At 41.4% G+C, this 19,793-nt stretch overlaps 1 protein-coding gene across 1 annotated transcript in view; it reads left to right on the forward strand.

The window, feature by feature from the left end:
* Positions 1–723: 723 nt before the first annotated feature.
* Positions 724–19,793, forward strand: part of TSPAN3 (tetraspanin 3) — a 29,250-nt gene continuing 10,180 nt past the window's right edge. Inside the window, exons 1-3 of the mRNA XM_004421848.2 lie at positions 724–905; positions 14,739–14,930; positions 15,429–15,503. Of these exons, the coding sequence (XP_004421905.1) occupies positions 843–905; positions 14,739–14,930; positions 15,429–15,503 (330 nt within the window). The 5' untranslated portion in view covers positions 724–842. The remainder of the gene's footprint in view (positions 906–14,738; positions 14,931–15,428; positions 15,504–19,793) is intronic.

Here is a 19,793-nt window from a genome sequence, read left to right on the forward strand (position 1 = left end):
AGTACCTTCCGCCTGAGGTTGTGATGGGGTTAAGAGCTCGGGGTTAGCTCTCAATGCGTGTTAATTGCTATGATCAATCCAAGATTGGGGGAAAGTGTGAAATGTTGCAGTGTAAGAAGATGTTTCTGTAATCGTTCTAAGTCTTGGTCCAAAATGTCCTACCCTGGAATAGACTTGATGTGTTACTTTGCCCCCAGCCCCGCACCCATACAAACATGTCTCCGCCTTGCCAACAGCATCACCAGCTGACTCTTCTGAGAGCTAGCCTAGCGCCTGGCACAAGAAGTTCTCCATAAATATGCGCTGATGTTCACTGCACTTCTCCCAAACAGTGTTTGGGTGGTACCTGGTCAGAAAAATCTGGCTGTGGAGTGGAAGAGATTAGCGTTTCCGACCTCTGTAGGGGAGAATGGGCTAGGTAGAAAGACAGCGTTCTGCGGGCTCTGAATCATCTATGAGGTTGGCATAGTAAACGTAGCTCAATAGGAGGGAATGGCTTTGGTCCTCTGGAACTTCCCTAATGTGCCATCTTCATCCAAGGGCAGTCAGAGGCCATAAAGAGGCGCTGAGCCGTCGGCTCCTTTAAGAGGCGTGGCCTCGCTGTAGCCGCCGGGGGCGGGACTCGGTTGCCTGGGAGAGGCGCGGGGGCCCCGGGGGGACTGCGGCAGCTGCGCGGAAGAGCGAGGTGCTTGCTGGGGCCGGGGCTGCGCGACGGCGCCGGGGGCTGCGGGAAGCGCCGGGCAGGCCGAGCAGTTCCCAGTGGGGAGGCGCCGTCGCCATTGCCGCCTCGCTCGGTGAGCGCGTCCGGCTCGCCGAGCAGGGCCCCAGCGGCTGCCGGCACCATGGGCCAGTGCGGCATCACCTCCTCGAAGACCGTGCTGGTGTTTCTCAACCTCATCTTCTGGGTGAGCGGGGCGGGCGGCGCGGCCCAGGCGAGGCCTCGGTTGAGGCGCCCACGGTGCCGGGTGGGGGTCGACGGGGCCCTGCGGCGGAGGCGCGGGGAGCGCTCGGCCCCGGAGGCCGCTTCGCGAGGTCCCTCCCAGGCCGGGACGCAGGCGCGGGGCGCGGAGGGCGGTGAGGGGAAGCCCTCGGGGGCTTCCGGCGGCCTGGGTGCTTGGGCCCGACGCCCGGCCGGTGGCTCCGCGCCGAGAGGCTGGGCCGACCCCCGCCCTCCCCCTGGAGCGCCCTGCTGGACGGGGAGCTCTCGTTGCAGATTCTTTCAGGGCATCAGCCTCGAAATAGCATATTCCCCGAAGGGTCCGGCTCCGCTTTCTTTGTCAGGGCCCGGAGCCTCGGCAGCTCCAGTGGCCGTCCCGAGCCGTGGGAGCAAACGGTGCAGGTCTGCGGGGACGCCGCCGACTGGGGGGCGAGGGATCCTGACTTAGAGCTCTTTGTGTATGGAGAGCTGGTTGGCTGGTTACCAGCACAGGAAACTGAAAGATTGCAGCCTGAGAAGCCAAATAATCCTTTGACCAAGAAAATCGGTCTATTTGCTTTGGTCATGGGGGTGGGTAGCTTGAGATTGTAAACCTTGGTTAAATATGATTCAAATGTCACAAGATTTTGAAAGCGGTGAGTTCACTTTTAATAAAAGCTGGCTTATGGGGTTTTTTTGGACACGCCCCCAAAGAAAAGGGTGTTTATAGCCACTTCTTAGTTCAGGTCCTTATCTGACCAGGGACTTTTGTCATAACCTTTGTTGTTCGTATCACTTTCTCCACCCTCCAGTCCATGTGTACCTTGCACCCGGATAAATCTTATTAAACATTTCTTCTCTCTCATCACTTGGTTTTATTTAAAAAGCAAACAAAGCTCCCAAAAGCTTCAGCAATAGAAGAAGGTTCAGCCTCCTCCTGGTATTGCAGCTGAAGTCGTCAGTCACTTTTCCTTCCTCAGCACTGGCTCTGTTCTTGAACACTTGCTGCCCTGGACAGACTTCTCTGTCCGCAGTCCCCAGCACACTCCTTGAACATTGCCATTTCCCATACTTTTGTATGTCCCCATTCAACTGCTTCTTCCACACACGTACCTAACTTGGAAAGAATCTTTTCCTGCTTACAACCCCGCCTCCCCCCAGCAAAGGGTGAAACTTTTCATATCCTGACTGCCGTAGCATAAAAGGATAATTATACATAACAAGGCACTTACTACACGCAGGTATTGCCATAGAGTCTTTTAGGGTATTTTTGGGGTGATGGAAAGAGTCCTGACTGATAGTACCTGTTCAAAATCACCCACGTGTTGTTAGAGTTTCCATGATTTCTTCTTTTCCAATTAGAGCAGTGCTTCTCATACTTTAGTTTGAGTTATAAGCCATTTGAAAAGGTAAAAGAATTTTCAGGGATCCCCAAATGAGAAACAGTCTATTAGATAATAAGATACTTAGGCAAAGACTTAGCTTTGTACTCTTTACAGATCCTTGTGATTCTTATGTGCATACCTATTTGATTTTGAAGAATAGTCTGTGTACTATTAGGTGAATTCTAGGCAATTCAAGCTCAGGGACTGGAATTGTTAATGAAACAAAATATTGGAAATACAGGAGCCATCTTCTTTAAATAATTAAATTTTCATTTACTCTAAAATATCAGTTAATTCTAAGTGATTGCTCATGAATCTTTGGAAATTATGTAAGTATATGTACTATTGGTACTTAGTGAAGAAGGTTATGTTGAACTTCAGTTACGCTTTTCATAGTGGGTTATTGCCAAGACTCAAGTCACACTGTATAGTAAAAACACCCTTTATCTAGTTTAGTAGGATAGTAAAACTTTTGTGAGCTGTGATGAGGAAGTTAAGCAGAAATGCAAGGGGAAAAAATTGTGGCATAGAGCAGGATTAGTGCAACACAACTAATGAAGAAACGGTGTTAGATGTGTCTCTCACCAAATGATTAGTTTAGGGACAAACTTGAAATCTGATGATGCTGGTAGTGATAACTAACATTCAAGTGCTTATTACACCCAGGCACTGTGCTGATCACCTTACATGGAGTATCCTCACAATAACCTCATCTGGCAGGGACTATTATGCTTATTTTACAGGTGCGGACATAAAGATTTACTGAGTTTAAGTAGCACACCCAAGGTGTGGCAGAGCCTGCTTTCAAACCCAGGTTGTCCTAGACTCGAGAGCCTGTGGTGTTAGAGCCAAGTGTGATCAAAAGATTTGGAAGGGGGAATGGATTCATTAGGCTACATTAGAGTTACTTTCTCTAAAACTTACAGCTTTTAACCTTGTTTAGAACCGGTACCAGCATTTAAATTACATTATTTAACTTGTCAGTTTAAAAAATTATGTCATTGTGAGGAAGTACGTAAAACAGATGTTAACTTGTTCTCCCTGGGAGTTTGTAATGCATTCTTCAGTGCTAAGAAGTGTATTCTTATGTAGTGGCCCCTCCCTCCTTTTAGTGCCCTAATATTTAAGGGGAAGAATAAACATTTCCTACCCAGGGTAGGTGTATCAAAAGTCTATCTAGATTCTCTCAGGCAACTTTGGCAAAGGTTTTTTTTTAACTCTCTTGCACTGGCTCTTCACTATTAGATGTTAATGGCAGTTGATAAGTGTTAAAGTTTAATTGCTTTGGTAAGATCTTTAAATTACACCTTTTAATATCTTGATATCCTGGTTCAGTTGGCAGTTTGTTCAGTGAGCTACGATGCAGAAATGGATATGAACTTGAAATACTTAGGCTTGGCACTAAATGATCTGACAGCCAAAATTGTTAACATTGACTTGGTCTAGATTATTTTGGACAGTGCAATCTAAGAAAGTTACTGTGGAAAGGCACAGACTAAAAGGGGAAACAATCGTTTCTAAACTCCTGAAGGTTGTCGTAATGGAAATTGAGAGTTCCTCACCAAATTCCAGAATATTAGGTCTTGTAGCTTGAAAGATAATTTTTGACAAGTGAGAGGATGTACAACTTGGATCTCCATTTTTTGTGTGTGAGGAGGATTAGCCCTGAGCTAACATCTGTTGCCAATCCTCCTCTTTTTTGCTGAGGAAGATCGGCCCTGGGCTAACATCCATGCCCATCTTCCTCTACTTTATATGGGACGCCGCCATAGCATGGCTTGACAAGGGGTACATCGGTGCATGCCGGGATCCAGCCCTGCGAAGCCCAGGCCGAAGCCCAGGCCGCCGAAGCAGAGCTCGCGCATTTAACCACTGCACGCCCGGGCTGGCCCTGGATCTCTGTTTTTTGTGGAGTGGCGTAGCTTTCAGTGTAACTGTATTAGTGCTAGACCCATGATAATTTATGGAAGATGGTTAGGAATGTTTGAGGTACATGACTAAATTTTGAAGGCTATTGAAACAGTCATTAGCCTCTTCTATAAACTGCACTTTGTACCAAAGTCAGACAGGATTCTTAATCAGATCAAATGACCCACTGAATTCAGGAGGCCTCATCTAAAACAAGTTATGTGAGTACTTTTTAATTTTCAGGTTTTTATTCTGGGAAGTTAATTGAGTACTTAATCAAGTCCCATGTTATACAGATTACCTTTACTTTTTCTACTCTATGAGAAAAACCAATTGGCTAGTATTTATTTTGCTCTTATGTGTTTTAGGGCATTATAGGGACTGCAAGAGAAAGGCTTGTCCATGCTTGTAGAATTTATGGTCTGGCACATCTACTTAGGCTGTTGTTTTTCATCAGCGTGAGAGGCCATAGTAACACTAAAACACCTATGGAGTAGGAAGAGCCACAAGAAGATCAAACACCTTTTTTTTTTTTTTTTGCGAGGAAGATCAGCCCTGAGCTAACATCCATGCCAATCTTCCTCTTTTTGCTGAGAAAGACTGGCCCTGAGCTAACATCCATGCTGATCTGCCTCCACTTTTGTGGGACGCCGCCACAGCATGGCCTAACGAGCGGTGCGTCTGTGCGCACCTGGGATCCGAACCCGGGCTGCCAGCAGCAGAGCATGCACTTAACGGCTACGCCACAGGGCCGGCCCCTCAAACACCTTTTAAGTGCCTTTAAAATGACTTCAGAATATGGCAACTTCACTGATCATCATTCACTTATAAAATACCTATACCTACAAATTGTATTTGAAAGCCGTATATAACCTTTAAAATTTATCTTATCTTTAAAAAAATATTTTTCACATCACACTTTCCTCTGCAAATACATATAATTCAGGAAAATTGCTTTGTTAAAGATAACACAAATATTTAAGCACCTACTTTGTGCTTATATTATTGATAAAATGGTGAAAAAGTGAAGATCTCTGTTCTTACAGAACTTGATTTCTGGTGGAGCATGATAGACAATTAAAAATAAGCAAGAAATAGTGATGTGTTATGCAAAGAATTAAAACAGGGTGATGTGATAGATTGAGTGGCTGCTTTAGGTTGGCAAAGAAGGCTTCTCCAAGGAGGTGAAATTTAATCTGAAATATAAGAAGGAGCAGATTTTGGGGTGATTTGAAGGAGTAAGGGGGTCATTTAAGACAGGGAACAGCCTATAGCCCCTAAGGCAAGAATATACGTGGTATGTTCAAATTACCAAAAGAAAGTTTCACTATACCTTCATGCTTTTGTTTAAAAAATAAAAATTTATAACCAAGTATTTCAAGGAAAACCTCTTGTCACAAATCTCCATATGTGTATTTTGTATTTTCCAGCACATCCTACACATTTGAGTTGGGAATATGATACTTTTAAACAGAAACCTTCGTCTAACATCCTGGAATTTACTTCTCTACTTCCTGTATTTCTATCATCCTGAATGACTGCTCTGACAAAGAATATGTCATTGGAACACACCTTCAGCTAACAGATTTTTTTTTTCATAGTTGTGTTTTGATTCACTGGAAGAAAAGCTAACTTTGTCAGTAAGCAAGTCATGGTACATAATAGGAGACCTCTTTCTTTGTAAGAAAATGAATGTTTCTAGTCTTATTACATTCGCAGTCATCTGTCCACTGACCAAGTGCCTTATGGCTCTGAGTAATCATTAACTGAAAGAACTTGTAGCATTGGGAACTTGCAATCAGCCAGGTGACCATATTTATGAAAGTTCTCTTTAGCTGCAGTTTAAAGAATAGGTTTTTAGGATATTTATCATGCTTTGAAATATTTTAATGGGTTTTATTCTGTAAGATTCAATTCAGGTTAGGATTTTTGCAGAAAATTTATTCCATAAAATTTATACTTGCACCAGACAAGTATACCCTAGGAATCATTCACTCAGCTTGTGGAATATCTATGCTTTACTTGCTTCTGAGAAATGCAAAAAGACATAGTCCTTGCTGTCTAACAGCTCATGGGGAGAGGAGTCAGACTGACAGGCAAAATCATCTAATACTTCACTGAATTTAATTTCTAGTTACGCCTCCCACCCGACCAAATCATACTCACAGACAGTCTCAAGTCTTCCTTTAAAAATATTATCATCTCCTCTTCTCTTCCTGCCCCTCCTTAATAGTTTGGTAGAGTCAATAGATGAGAAAAATATTTGCATTTATGTATTTGTTTTTGATTTACTAAAGAGTCTATAGTAAAAGCCACATTTTATGTTGTTGCTGCTATAACCCAAGCATGGACAAACTCTAATATTATAAAGGTTAAGCACCTTAGCTTCCTATAGTAGTAACTCACTCTTTTTACAGTTAGAGTAGGGTATAGGGACAGAGGGTCTCAAAGGAAAATGCATGTTTAAATTCCATACTTCTCAGATGCCTCCTAGAGCCCTGCGATCTGAAAATAGCTAATTTCCACTGTTAACAGTAATTTGGCTGGTGGCCATTGGTTGATCTCCAATTTTATTGTGACCTGAATTTTTGGGTCTTTCATTAGTAGGTATACATTGTATTAAATAGAACAACTTTATTAAGCTGGATAAACAATGACTTTAAAAAACCAAATACAGGGCCGGCCCCGTGGCTCAGCAGTTAAGTGCGCGCGCTCCGCTGCTGGCGGCCCGGGTTCGGATCCCGGGCGCGCACCGACGCACCGCTTCTCTGGCCATGCTGAGGCCGCGTCCCACATACAGCAACTAGAAGGATGTGCAACTATGACATACAACTATCTACTGGGGCTTTGGGGGAAAAAAATAAAAATTATTAAAAAACCAAATACAGAAAAAGTGAAACTAGGTCAGAACTGAGGAACATGACCTTCGGAATATTATCAGAGTCATATCGGTTTAAAAGGGTTAAAATATTTCTTCTTTAAGAATAGTGGCAATACTAATGACAGTGATGTTGCTAATGTAGGGAGAAGTGGCTTTTTTTTTTTTTTTTTTTAAACGCTCAGTATGCCTGTCTTGGCATGCCGATGTCTTGTTTTTTTTTTTGTGAGGAAGATCAGCCCTGAGCTAACATCTATTGCCAATCCTCCTCTTTTTTTTTTCTTGCTGAGGAAGACTGGTCCTGAGGTAACATCTATTGCCAATCCTCCTCCTTTTTTTTTTTTCCTTTTTTCTCCCCAAAGCCCCAGTAGATAGTTGTATGTCATAGCTGCGCATCCTTCTAGTTGCTGTATGTGAGACGCGGCCTCAGCATGGCTGGACAAATGGTGCGTCAGCGCGCCTGGGATCCGAACCCTGGGCCACCAGTAGCGGAGCACATGCACTTAACCGCTAAGCCACCGGGCCAGCCCCGGGGAAAGTGGCTTATTGTCAAAACTTTACACCCCCAAGTAGGACTTTTTTTTTTTTTTTAACTTTCTTGTCTCCTTGACAAGTGATATTTATGAAGAAAAATAAAAAGATAATGTGTACTGAAAGAATCAGAATTGTGTTAGATAATCAGAAAACGTCTAAAGATGAGTCAAAGCCAAACAAACCCAAGAAAAGTGATAAATGGGGGAGATTGGCAGAGGTGCCTAAAATATCCCCTCAATATATGGGATTGAAGAGATGCCTATTTTATGTTGGTAGTTAAGAACAGATCTAGGAATTCATTTGTGAGAGAACAACAAATTCTCAATTTCAGATATAATTTTATTTTTATTATTTATTTATTTTTTTTGTGAGGAAAATCAGCCCTGAGCTAACATCTGATGCCAATCCTCCTCTTTTTTTTTTTTCTGAGGAAGACTGGCCCTGAGCTAACATCCATGCTCATCTTCCTCTACCTTATATGGGACGCTGCCACAGCATGGCTCGACAAGCAGTGCATCTGTGCGCGCCCGGAATCCGAACCGGCGAACCCTGGGCTGCTGCAGCGGAGCGCGCGCTCTTAACCGCTTGCGCCACCAGGCCGGCCCCTCAGATATAATTTTAAATATTTATTTTTCTGATTATGCAAGTAATATGTTTGCTTTTTTGAGAAGACACTAAAAAGTATTTCAAAAAAACAAACTAATGTTATCATAATTCCACCACCCAGAGTCAACCAATACTAACATTTTGGTGTGTTTTTAAAATATCTGTATGTGATATATGTGTGTTTTTCCCCTAACACACCACAAACATACTATTAAATTACACTTTAACAAAACATTTAAGGGCTATAATGGAAATATACCTCTGGATGCCAGGGTTTTTTCTTTTCCTTGTATAATTTTGTTATAACAATTTGATGAACATAGCTTCTGTACAAATCTTTGTTTCCATCTGACTTATTTTCTTAAGGATAGATTCCTAGAAGTCGAATTAGTAGGTACAGACGAATAAACGCTGAGGCCAATATGTGTTGCCAGATTGCTTTCCAAAAAGATGATTCTGTGTTAATCTATCCTTCAGCCTGAGGTCCCTTCTCTCTGTGCCCTCACACATCTTGGAATACTGCTTGCCTTTCTTATTAACCAGTTTGTTAGGTAGAAATGATATAATTGTTGTAATAGCTTCAGAAATTCTTGGTAAGAGTAGCTTTGATTTCTGAAAGAGGATTTGACATCTTTGGAACAGTCTTTTTTTTTTTCTTGAAAGTAAATGAGGGCCGGCCCTGTGGCTTGGTGGTTAAGTGCGCGCGCTGCGATGCTGGCGGCCCGGGTTCGGATCCCGGGTGCGCATCGAGGCACCGCTTCTCCGTTCATCCTGAGGCCGAGTCCCACATACAGCAACTAGAAGGATGTGCAGCTACGACACGCAACTATCCACTGGGGCTTTGGGGGGAAAAAATAAAATAAATAAAATCTTTAAAAAAAAAAAAAAAAAAAAAAAAAAGAAAGTAAATGAAATATTAAGGCATTGGACTTGGTGAAGGAGTAATTATGTTTAATGATATGAAGTATTTTATCAGAGTAAGTCCAAGTTAGAACAAAGCATATGTGGACTAGAGAATATTATGGTAAGTAGAATGCTAAAAGATTTAAGGTGATTTTAAGACACTTGTAATGGCATGAAGGTGGAGTTGTGGGAAACTTTCAGAAAGGCACTGTACAGTATTACCAGTGGATTCCTGGCAGGAGAGAAGTGAGGTACATAAAAAAACCAATATGACTCTACAGGGAACTCTGAAATAACGTTAAAAGATATGTACAAAAGTTGGATTTTTGCTGGTGTTTCCCCCTCTCTGCTTCATTTTTGAAATCTGCTTTCTTACAGTCTAGAGTACACAGTGGTTTTTGCCCAGTCTTTTCTTGACTATTTTTTCTCCCAACATCCCAATCACTTCTGCTTTACCAGTTGATTCTTTGACGAAAAAATCACTCTGAAGGAGCAGTTTACGCAGGCAAGAACTGTCAGACACTGTGCTTTTAGCTGAGTGACATCAGATGGTCCCCTCATCTTGATCCTACCCTGATTCTTGCCAGTTTTACACGTGAATCCATGACTACTGTGTACCACTGCAAGAAAATCACTTCTGTTCTTTGCTTTATCTTCACCCAAATGCTCTGTGGGATGCTTCCACCTTCACAATTCTGAATTTCCGTGCAGAAGCACCTTTCACAACAGAGCTGTTTTATCTCGTAGCTTGTAACAACTCTGTTGGTTTTTATATTGCCACATTCCAGTGGTAGATTTCACCGTGGTTAAGGTGCCACCTTTCACTTCACATTCCTTCTTCCCTAGAAAATTCACCACGGTTAAGGTGTCGCCTTTCACTTCACATTCCTTCTTCCTTAGAAAATTAAAGAATGTAATAATAGTATTGTGGATTTCAGCATTTCATCAGCTGTTTCTTTCACAGAGGATTCAAAAAGTACAAAAACAAAACAAAACAGAAACACAACTATAGAAAAAGCAACCTTATGTAAGAATGAAATTTCGTATTTTAAAAGGGACTTCACATTTGTGTGTATATGGTGGAGGGTAAAAGGATAAAATGAAGTATCATACTTCTGGAGCTCATATTTCTAAACTTTTATAACAGGATAGCTTTATTTTTAGAGGAACACCTTGGTGTTGTGCAAAAGCACTGGCTCTCCTAAAGTTCTGAAATTCTGTGGTTTAATTTAGAGCATGAGTTTATTAAAAGATGAAGAATGGTTTTTAAAAAATTATTCTTTCTATAGTTTCAGCTCTCAGCCTTTCCCTTAAATTTCCCTTCACTTCTTTGTAAAAAGGATGAATATTTTTCATGTACTGTCCTGGCATAAATCCTCCTTATGGGCTCAGATTTTCTCAGCGGTGACTAAAGCCGTTCAGCTGCTTCCAAGTTCTACATTTCATCTCCTCCTCTATTGCACCTCCTGCCACCTCCCACCCCCCACGCCTGCCCTGCAGCTGCTTTGTTGGCAAAGCCCAGATCCTTTGATAGATCCCAATCCCATCATGACCCTTCAAAAGAAGGATTTAACCCAGCTCACCTTTTTAGCCTTTCTAGTAGCCGCGGCTCCTATATTAAAATCTGCCTGTCTACAAAGTCCCTACCCATACTAGTTGGGAATTACTTATACCCTCCATGCCATTTACCATACAGACTCTACCTTTGTGTTTCTGATAGGCTGGATGTCTGATGGTTGGATGTCATTAAAGCACTTGCTTATTGCTGTTTTTAGGTCTTCAGCTGTTGCTAGGACACCTACTCTATATTTTCGGAGCAACTGATGTCATTTCATAACTTCTTTATTATACAACTTAAGATCTAAGCACTATATACAGATGTTATTAAAAAGAGAAAATTTTGAAGTTTTCTTCAATTTAGAAAACACAGCTTCTATTTATGAGTAATTTGATTTATATGGTTTCATATCAGCAATCAGTGCAGTTTCTGCTTTGGTGCCTGCAACTAATAAATTGCTTCCCACTATGTGTTGTCAAAATAGAGTTCTGTTATGTTCTTGACTCTGCTGTGTGAACTGCGTGTTGACTGGTTTGCAGCCTGGGAAAAGAAACTGCTCTCGAGTCTATTAGAAAAGAACAGGCAGCTTTACAAGTGGCATCTCCTACTAGCCTTCCATTGCATTCATTACATATCTGGTTATATCTGCTGTTGGTTTGTTTTTCTGCCTTCTCACAGTCTCAATTTCAGATGAGTGCTTCAGGCTGGCTGGAGGGGGGCAGCACTGGAAGCATTTTACTTGGCCCATTCCCAGGCAGCACCAAGTATGAGTCTCACAGGAATCTCTAGGTTGAAAACTCCCCGTTTTATATTTAAAATGCAAGTAGTTCTTCAGTGTCCTGTGCTTCAGATTAATTGTCGAGTATATATATCTTCCAGTTTTATCTTGTTTTCATTCAAATTTATGTAGGCTAAATCTTCATTTACTAGAAGCCCAAAAATGGAATTCATTTTCATTCAGACCTTTTAAGAAACAAATATTGACTTTTAGAGTAAGAAAAGCTGAGAATCCAAAGGATAGAGAGACAAAGACAAACTGGACAAAATTTGATTGATTCATATTTAGAATTTCTTCTAATTCAGTTTGAGGAATGAAGGTGTTTACTTTAGCAAAATATATGTGTGTACATACTATATGTGTGTGTTTGTATATCACACATATGTAGTCAAGAAAAAGTAGTATTTGGTAAGAGTGTTAAGTAGTCCACGTACTTCTGTAATTAATGCACCCAAACTATTAAGCTATTTCTCCTCTTTTCCCTCTTCTGTACCTGCCTTCATCCCATAATAAATGCCCCCAAAGTAAGTATGTCATTGAACTCTGAGGACCTTTGAACAAACCTGGTTGCTATGAGTGCAGCATTTATAAACTAATGTAATCCAGATGTGATGGCCATCAGGAATTCGGTAAGCTGGCTTAAGTTGCCAAATCATGTTTGAATAGTGAAGAGAAACAAAGCAAATACAAACCAAAGCTTATGATAGAGATGGGAGGGCGATTTCAAGGGAAACAATGAGATCAAGTGTACTCAATAAATTTTGACTGATAGCTGCTCTCTATGCCAAGTACTGTTCTAGGTGCTGGATGGTGATATAGGGCTAAAAGACAGATGGGCAAGGTTCGTGCCCTAAAGGCGTGCTGAGACATGTGTAGTTAAATTGCAACAGTTGTAATAAATGCTCCTTTAGAGCTATGTAGGGGGTGATATGTGAGTGGACGAAAGGCATCTACCTAATCCAGCCTGAAATGGTCGAGAATGGCTTCCAAAAGGAAGAGGTGATGTTTAAACTGCATCTTAGTGGGCAATAAGGTGTTCCTCGGCAGACGAAGAGAGGGCATTCCAAAAAGAGCAGCCGAAGTAAAGAAGTGAGAGAATACATGTGCATTTGGATATAACAGTTTTCGGTTGTTTAGGGTGTATGAGGAGTAATGGGGTCTGAACCTGAAAAGCAAGGAGGAAGAGCTTAGTTCATCAGGGGCCTTATTTGTCTCATCCTGATTTTAAACAAGCAAATGCCTTGATCTGGTTTGTATTTTTAACAAAAATAACTGATCACATAAAGAACATATTATTAAGGAACAGAGAGGGTCAGCGAGTAAGGCTTAGAGTGAGCAATGGTAAGGCCCAAATTAAGACAGAAGCACTGTAGTGGGGTTGAAGAGAAGTTAAGGTATTCAAGTAATGTTTTGGAAGTAAACTTGAAGGAGTTTGGTAATTGGTGGGATATAGGCATAGGGCAAAGAAAGAATATAGTCGAGTAACTCTCAGGCATTTGACTAGAAAAATTAGATGTCTGGTGCCTTTTGCCATGGTAGGAATATAAGGGATTAGTTGGGGTGAGCAGGAAGGCAGAGAGGGTTTGAGGTAGGTTGAGGGTGAGGTGTCTATGATTCCAGATGGGGATGTGTAGTTCTGAGACAATGGCTTAGGTAGTGAGCTACAATGACTGGTGAAGCCCTAGCTAGTACAGCCCAAGGAGAGCCTACAGAAGAAGAAAAGAATAGGGCCGAAGATGGAACCCTGGAGATCACTAACATTTCAGTCTGGTAAAGAAGAGTCCATGAAGAGAATGAGAGTGTGAGCAGTGTGAGAAATAGAAAGAAAACCAGCGGTGGGGCCCCTTGGAAGCCAGAGGAGGAGAGTTTAAAAAGAATATGTTTTTTGAAAGTGCCTCCGTTATGCTAGTTGTCCTCTGTTTTGAAAAAGTCCATGTTATTTTTTTAAAAAAGTCAAGTTACTTTCTCAACTTGACATAAATGGAGTCTTTTTCTTCCGGATCTGACCATGATTCCAATGGCCTAGTGTAAGAAAATATACTGATGATGCCCAAGTGTACTGGGTCCCATAGACATAAAAAATGAACTGAGCCTTCAGGTTGAGAGGAGTTAATGATATTTCCAGTATCGTTGTGGAGGCTGTTTTCTAATTTGAAGATTAATGATTTATGTGTTAAATTTTAAAGGATGGTAAAATAATTCTTTTCCTGTGAAAGTCTCAAAGTGCTCTACAAATGATAACTCATTAAACCAAATGCTTTAACACTTAGCCTCACACTGCATTTGATCATTCACAAATAAAGCAAGTGGCGCTGGGCTGTCAGCATCAAGCTGGTACACAATGATAGCAAAATTGACAATGATAGAGGAGAGTGTATGTAAAACTCTGTGGCTGGAGGATGGTGTCTGGAGCAGCAGCTGAAATAAGCCATATCTGTTCCATGACTTTCTGCACTCACTTTTCCTGTAGGTGTTCTAAACCTTCTTATTCAAAGTGTAGTCCAAGAACCAGCAGCATCAGCATCACCTGGGAATTTGTTGGAAATGCAGGATCTCAGGCCCCAAACCCCAGACTTACTGAATCAGAGTCTGCAGTTTAATAAGCGCCTCAGGTGATTCCTATTCATGTTGAAGTTTGAGAAGCACCATTCTAAAGAATAAATAAATCTAAGGATTTGCAAAGTTCCTTAGTAACTGAGCCCTCTGGCTTTACCATTTCATAGTCTCAACTAGGACTGTAAGTTTTTTAGAAATGGGTATCATGGTTACTAGTTATTATTATATTTTCTTTCCCCAAGTGTGTGGATAGAGGTTAAAAATGCAGATTCTAGAGTCAGATTGCCTGAGTTCAAATCCTGGCTCTGTCTCTTGTACCTAATTTTCTTGTTTGTTGAGGGCAACTACGATGAGCAAAGGCGTACCCCTACCACCCCACTGATCTGTAATGGACATGTGGTTGAGCTACAAATAAGCTTTTGGGGTGTGTATGTGTTTTCATTCTTGTCATCAGTATTACTTTTGGATTCATGGTTTCTTGGTCTTAGCTGGACCATCAATTATTGAAAGGTAGGTGGAATTTAGAAAACTTTTCAACTTTAGTCAAGGAACATTCTTACCACTGAGTAATAGGAAACTTTTCAGCTTAACTGAAAAAAAGTCTATAAATAAATTGAAAAGCGATGGGAAATCTCATTAAATGATAACTTACTAAGAACATTTTTACTAGCAAGGCTTTGAGACTTTTACCAGTGCTGTGACCTTGTTTTCTACAGGGGGCAGCTGGCATTTTATGCTATGTGGGAGCCTACGTCTTCATCACTTACGATGACTATGACCACTTCTTTGAAGATGTGTACACTCTCATCCCTGCTGTCGTGATCATAGCTGTAGGAGCCCTGCTTTTCATTATTGGGCTAATTGGCTGCTGCGCCACAATCCGGGAAAGCCGCTGCGGACTCGCCACAGTAAGTTAGCACTTCACTGACCACATATGTCGTCATGATATGTGGGGATATTTCATTTGTGTTACTTGCTTGAATTGAGCATGAAACTCCATAGGCTCTTTGGCTCTTACAGTTGGAACAGAATTAGCACTTGTCTTAAACTTCTAGCAGTTATCTCAGATTGTTGTTGTTGTTTTTCTGGTGAGGAAGATTAGCCCTGAGCTAACATCTGTTGCCAATCCTCCTCTTTTTGCTGAGGAAGATTGGCCCTAAGCTAACATCCGTGCCCATCTTCCTCTACTTTATATGTGGGACACCTGCCACAGCGTGGCTTGATAAGCGGCGTGTAGGTCCGTGCCCAAGATCCAAACCTGCCAACCCTGGGCCGCCGGAGCAGGAGCCTGTGAACTTAGCCACTACGCCACTGGGCTGGCCCCTCAGATAGTTGTTTTTTTATCAAGAGAGTATTTAGAGCTATTTTTTCATTTGTGTTTAATTTTTGACAATGTTTCCTTACAGTTTGTCATCATCCTACTCTTGGTTTTTGTCACAGAAGTTGTTGTAGTGGTTTTGGGATACGTTTACAGAGCAAAGGTATGTTGTCTCCTGTAATTCATGTGTTTTAAAAGGTGGTTTAAGTTTCTCAAATGAAATAGAACAAATTCATTTTATCAGAGTAAACATTTTCTTTTGCCTTACTTAGTTTAGCTACTGCTTTAAAAATCTAAAGTTAATTAGAAATTACGCAGAGAACAGATTGGTGGTTGCCAGAGGTGGGGGGTGGGGACTGGTCAAATGGGTGAAGGGGGTCAGAAGGTACAAACTTCCAGTTATAAATTAAATACGTCCTGGGGATGTAATGTATAGCATGGGGACTATAGTTAATAATACTGTAATGCATATTTGAAAGTTTCTAAGGAAGTAGATCTTAAAAATTCTCATCACACGCAAAACATTTGTAACTGTGTGTGGTGACAGAAGTTAACTACACTTACTGTGGTGATCACTTTGCAATATATACAAATATCGAATCGTCATGTTGTACATCTGAAACTAGTATAATGTTATATGTCAATTATGCCTCAATAAAAAAATGCATTTAGTAAGCTCAAGTCCAGTTTCCTGGCTTAATAAATAGTACATACTAGAGAACTGAGTTTTTTTGTGTGTGTGAGGAAGATCAGCCCTGAGCTAACATCCATGCCAGTCCTCCTCTTTTTGCTGTGGAAGACTGACCCTGAGCTAACATCCACGCCCATCTTCCTCCACTTTATGTGGGACGCCGCCACAGCATAGCCTGACAAGCGGTGTGTTGGTGCGCGCCCGGGATCCGAACCCGGGCTGCCAGCAGCAGAGCGCACGCACTTAACCGCTACGCCACGGCCCATCAAATACTGTGTTTAATGTGGATTCTGATTTCAGGAAATCTGAAAGCTTAATTGATTTTTTATTTCAGTTGTTATGTATTTTTCTACTATAATAATTTTTTTCCTACAATAAATGTATTGCGCGCTCTGTCAGTTGGGGTCTTCTGAGAAGCAGATGCAAAGATGGAATTCAATGTGATGGATTCTATTAGAGGAAAGGCGTGTGAGAGAAAGTAGGGCAGGAGCCAGGACGGGCTGAGACCTGTCAGGCCATGATGCAAGTGTAATCCCAAGTACTTGTGGGTATAATTACATAGCTAATTAAATATTGACTAAATCTATGAACAACGAGACACGAAAAAGAAAACAAAATTGAATAATTTGAAGAGACTTGGTAAACACAAGTAGACACTAAAATGTATTTTTGATCAAATCAGATATGAGTAAGATCGCTATAAATGTTTAGGGGAAATTTATTAATGTTTAGTAGAATTCTACACTTTTATTGTGTTGCAGTGTGTCTGTAGTTTAAAGAAACCAAAATTGGAAGTCATTGTCAGTGCATTAAGGATGTGATTTGTGCAAAACAAATGGTAAAGAGCTCTAATCAGTGGATCCTATGCAAGGAAAAGACTTAATCTTAAGATTGGTGTCAATATACATTTCTATGCTTTAAGCTAAATGAAAATGTTTACTTTTTAAAAGTCTGTGATTTAATGGACTTGCTCAGTTAACCAACCAGCTGCTCCTGACCATGAGAGGCTTCTGCATTTGTTAAATTCAGTACAACTGCACTTACCACTAATTTTTTTTTTTTTTTGTGAGGAGATCAGCCCTGTGCTAACATCTGCCAATCCTCCTTTTTTTTTTGCCGAGGAAGACTGGCCCTGGGCTAACATCCATGCCCATCTTCCTCCACTTTATATGGGATGCCACCACAGCATGGCTTGCCAAGCAGTGCGTCGGTGTGCGCCCAGGATCCGAACCAGTGAACCCCGGGCCGCCGCAGGGGAGCGCGTGCACTTAACCGCTTGTGCCACCAGGCCAGCCCCACACTTACCACTAGTTTTTTACATGTGGGATAATAATGAAAAAAAAAGATGTTCCTGGGATGGAGAGTATGTGAAAGTCAGTTTAGAGTCACGGTTAGGTCCTTTCATTCCATAAATATTTGTTAGGAATAGTTTTAGAACCTTGTCAAAATCATAGATGGCCTACTTTGGTTTCATATCTATCTTTGACAAAGCTATATATATATGTAAATTAATTATATGGCATAAATGTCTGGACCCCAAAGGATAGAGATCAGCCGAAAGGTTTTTCCACTGTTCCATATCTTCTCTACCTAAGACATGCTAGGGAATATTCTGGTATCACCTACCTTACATTTCAGCTCTCTGCTGAAGGAAGGATTCATTTTAAAATCTGATTCATCCAGGGCCACCTCCAACCCCGGGCTATTTCATGTGGTTAATTTGTTCATGCAGATTGCCGGCAAGGCCTTACCTGAAACACCCTAGTGACTGTTCCACATGGGGGAGATGTTACAGCCCTTTGTAAAAATCCCTAGTGACTGTTCCACATGGGGGAGATGTTACAGCCCTTTGTAAAAATCCCTTCTGGAGCTTAAATTAGAGGCTGTCGTAATATCCCATCATAATTCTCTTTCCTCATTTGAGGCAGAATAATAGAAACTTAAAGTCAGTAAGCATGCATAATTTCTGGACAAATGGATTTCTCACAGAAATTTGGCAAATGTGCTGTTTTTTCCTTGTTGCACTCTGTTACAATGTATCTTCTAAAGATCTGGCCCTCCCACTCTGAATTCCTTGAGAGCAAGGCTGTCATTTTTGAATGTCCCCCAATAGGAAGGTGCCTGGCATAATAAATGTTATAAATTGGTGAATTGATTGAAAGAAAAAAAAAAGAAATTACATATTAAGACTTCTAGTCTCATTTAATATTGTGTTAGTTCTACTACTGTTCTAGTTTGGAAGTATTTTTGTTGTTAGTGCTGTTGAGTCGATTCTGACTCCTAACGACCTGTGTACAGCAGAGTAGAACTCTGCTGGTCTTTTTGTGCCATCCTCACATCTTCTGGCACTATTTCAGACAATGCTTCACCACTATTCATAGGGTTTTCATGGCCAGTTTTTTTTGGAAGTAAGTGGCCAGGTCCTTCTTCCTCGTATGTCTAGTCTGGAAGCTTGGCTGAAACCTGTCTACCGTGGTGACCCTGCTGGTATTGGAAATACCAGTGGCATAGCTTTCAGCATCACAGCAACGCGCAGCTGCTAAAATGTGACAGCTGACAGGCAGGTGGTATGGTTCCCTGGCCGGGGAAACAAATCCAGGCTGCAGTGGTGAGAGCTCCAAATCTTAATTACTAGACCACCAGGGCTGGCTAGTAGGTATTTAATTTTCTTTAAATTACTTCAGAATGAGCTGCAAGTGAATAGTTGGTCAGCTGAGAAGTTTGTTCAAATTTCCTCTGCCCATAGATTCCCTATATGGGAGAGGGAAATAGAAGTTTTCTTATTTCTGTTTTAAAAGAACTAAATTGAGGATTTCATGGACACAGAAAAAGATGATTGTGAGTTGTGATCCTACCTTCTCCACCCCGTCCAGAGGAACAAGGGGGCCTGTCAACTTGAACACCAAGACAGCTATTGCCAGCCACTTTTTTCTTGCCCGCGTTTTCTCTTTCTTGGTCATTTCCTCTTCTTTTCTTTTACCTTTCTATTTTGCCAGCTTGTGCTTTCCACCTACAGTACCATTTAAGGCTAAATAGGCTTCTTTAAGTTAACTAATTTGTGTATAACTTTAGATCCATGGTAAAGGCCTAATAGAATTATTGTCATTGTAACTTACGGTTTTAAGTCAAATGTATGATATACCAATCTAATATTCAAACCATGGATACATAAGGTACCAGGCAACTATACCAAAAAAAGAATGCAATGGATTTTACCCCTACCTGTGATCTGGTTATCAATTTTATAGTCTCATCACATCACTGATACAATTACTAAAGAAGTCTGATCTTCTTAGAAGGGTAAGGAGAATCTGATACAGCACACTTTATTTTTTATTTTATTTTATTTATTTTTTTATGAGGAAGGTCAGCCCTGAGCTAACATCCATGCTAATCCTCCTCTTTTTGCTGAGGAAGACCAGCTCTGAGCTAACATCTATTGCCAATCCTCCTCCTTTTTTTTTCCCCGAAGCCCCGGTAGATAGTTGTATGTCATAGATGCACATCCTTCTAGTTGCTGTATGTGGGATGCGGCCTCAGCATGGCTGGAGAGGCGGTGCGTCGGTGCGCGCCCGGGATCCGAACCTGGGCTGCCAGTAGCGCAGCATGTGCACTTAACCACTAAGCCATGGGGCTGGCCCACAGCACACTTTATTAAAGGACACTTTCTTGCCACTTTAGTAATTGGCAGCACTATATTATGAAGAGTTTATTTCCCATCTCCTCATTCACATACGTTGAACCTTCAGCTTTTTCATAAAT

This window comes from Ceratotherium simum, chromosome 3 (genome assembly GCF_057802395.1).
Source record: "Ceratotherium simum simum isolate JZ-2026a chromosome 3, ASM5780239v1, whole genome shotgun sequence".
NCBI lineage: Eukaryota > Metazoa > Chordata > Mammalia > Perissodactyla > Rhinocerotidae > Ceratotherium > Ceratotherium simum.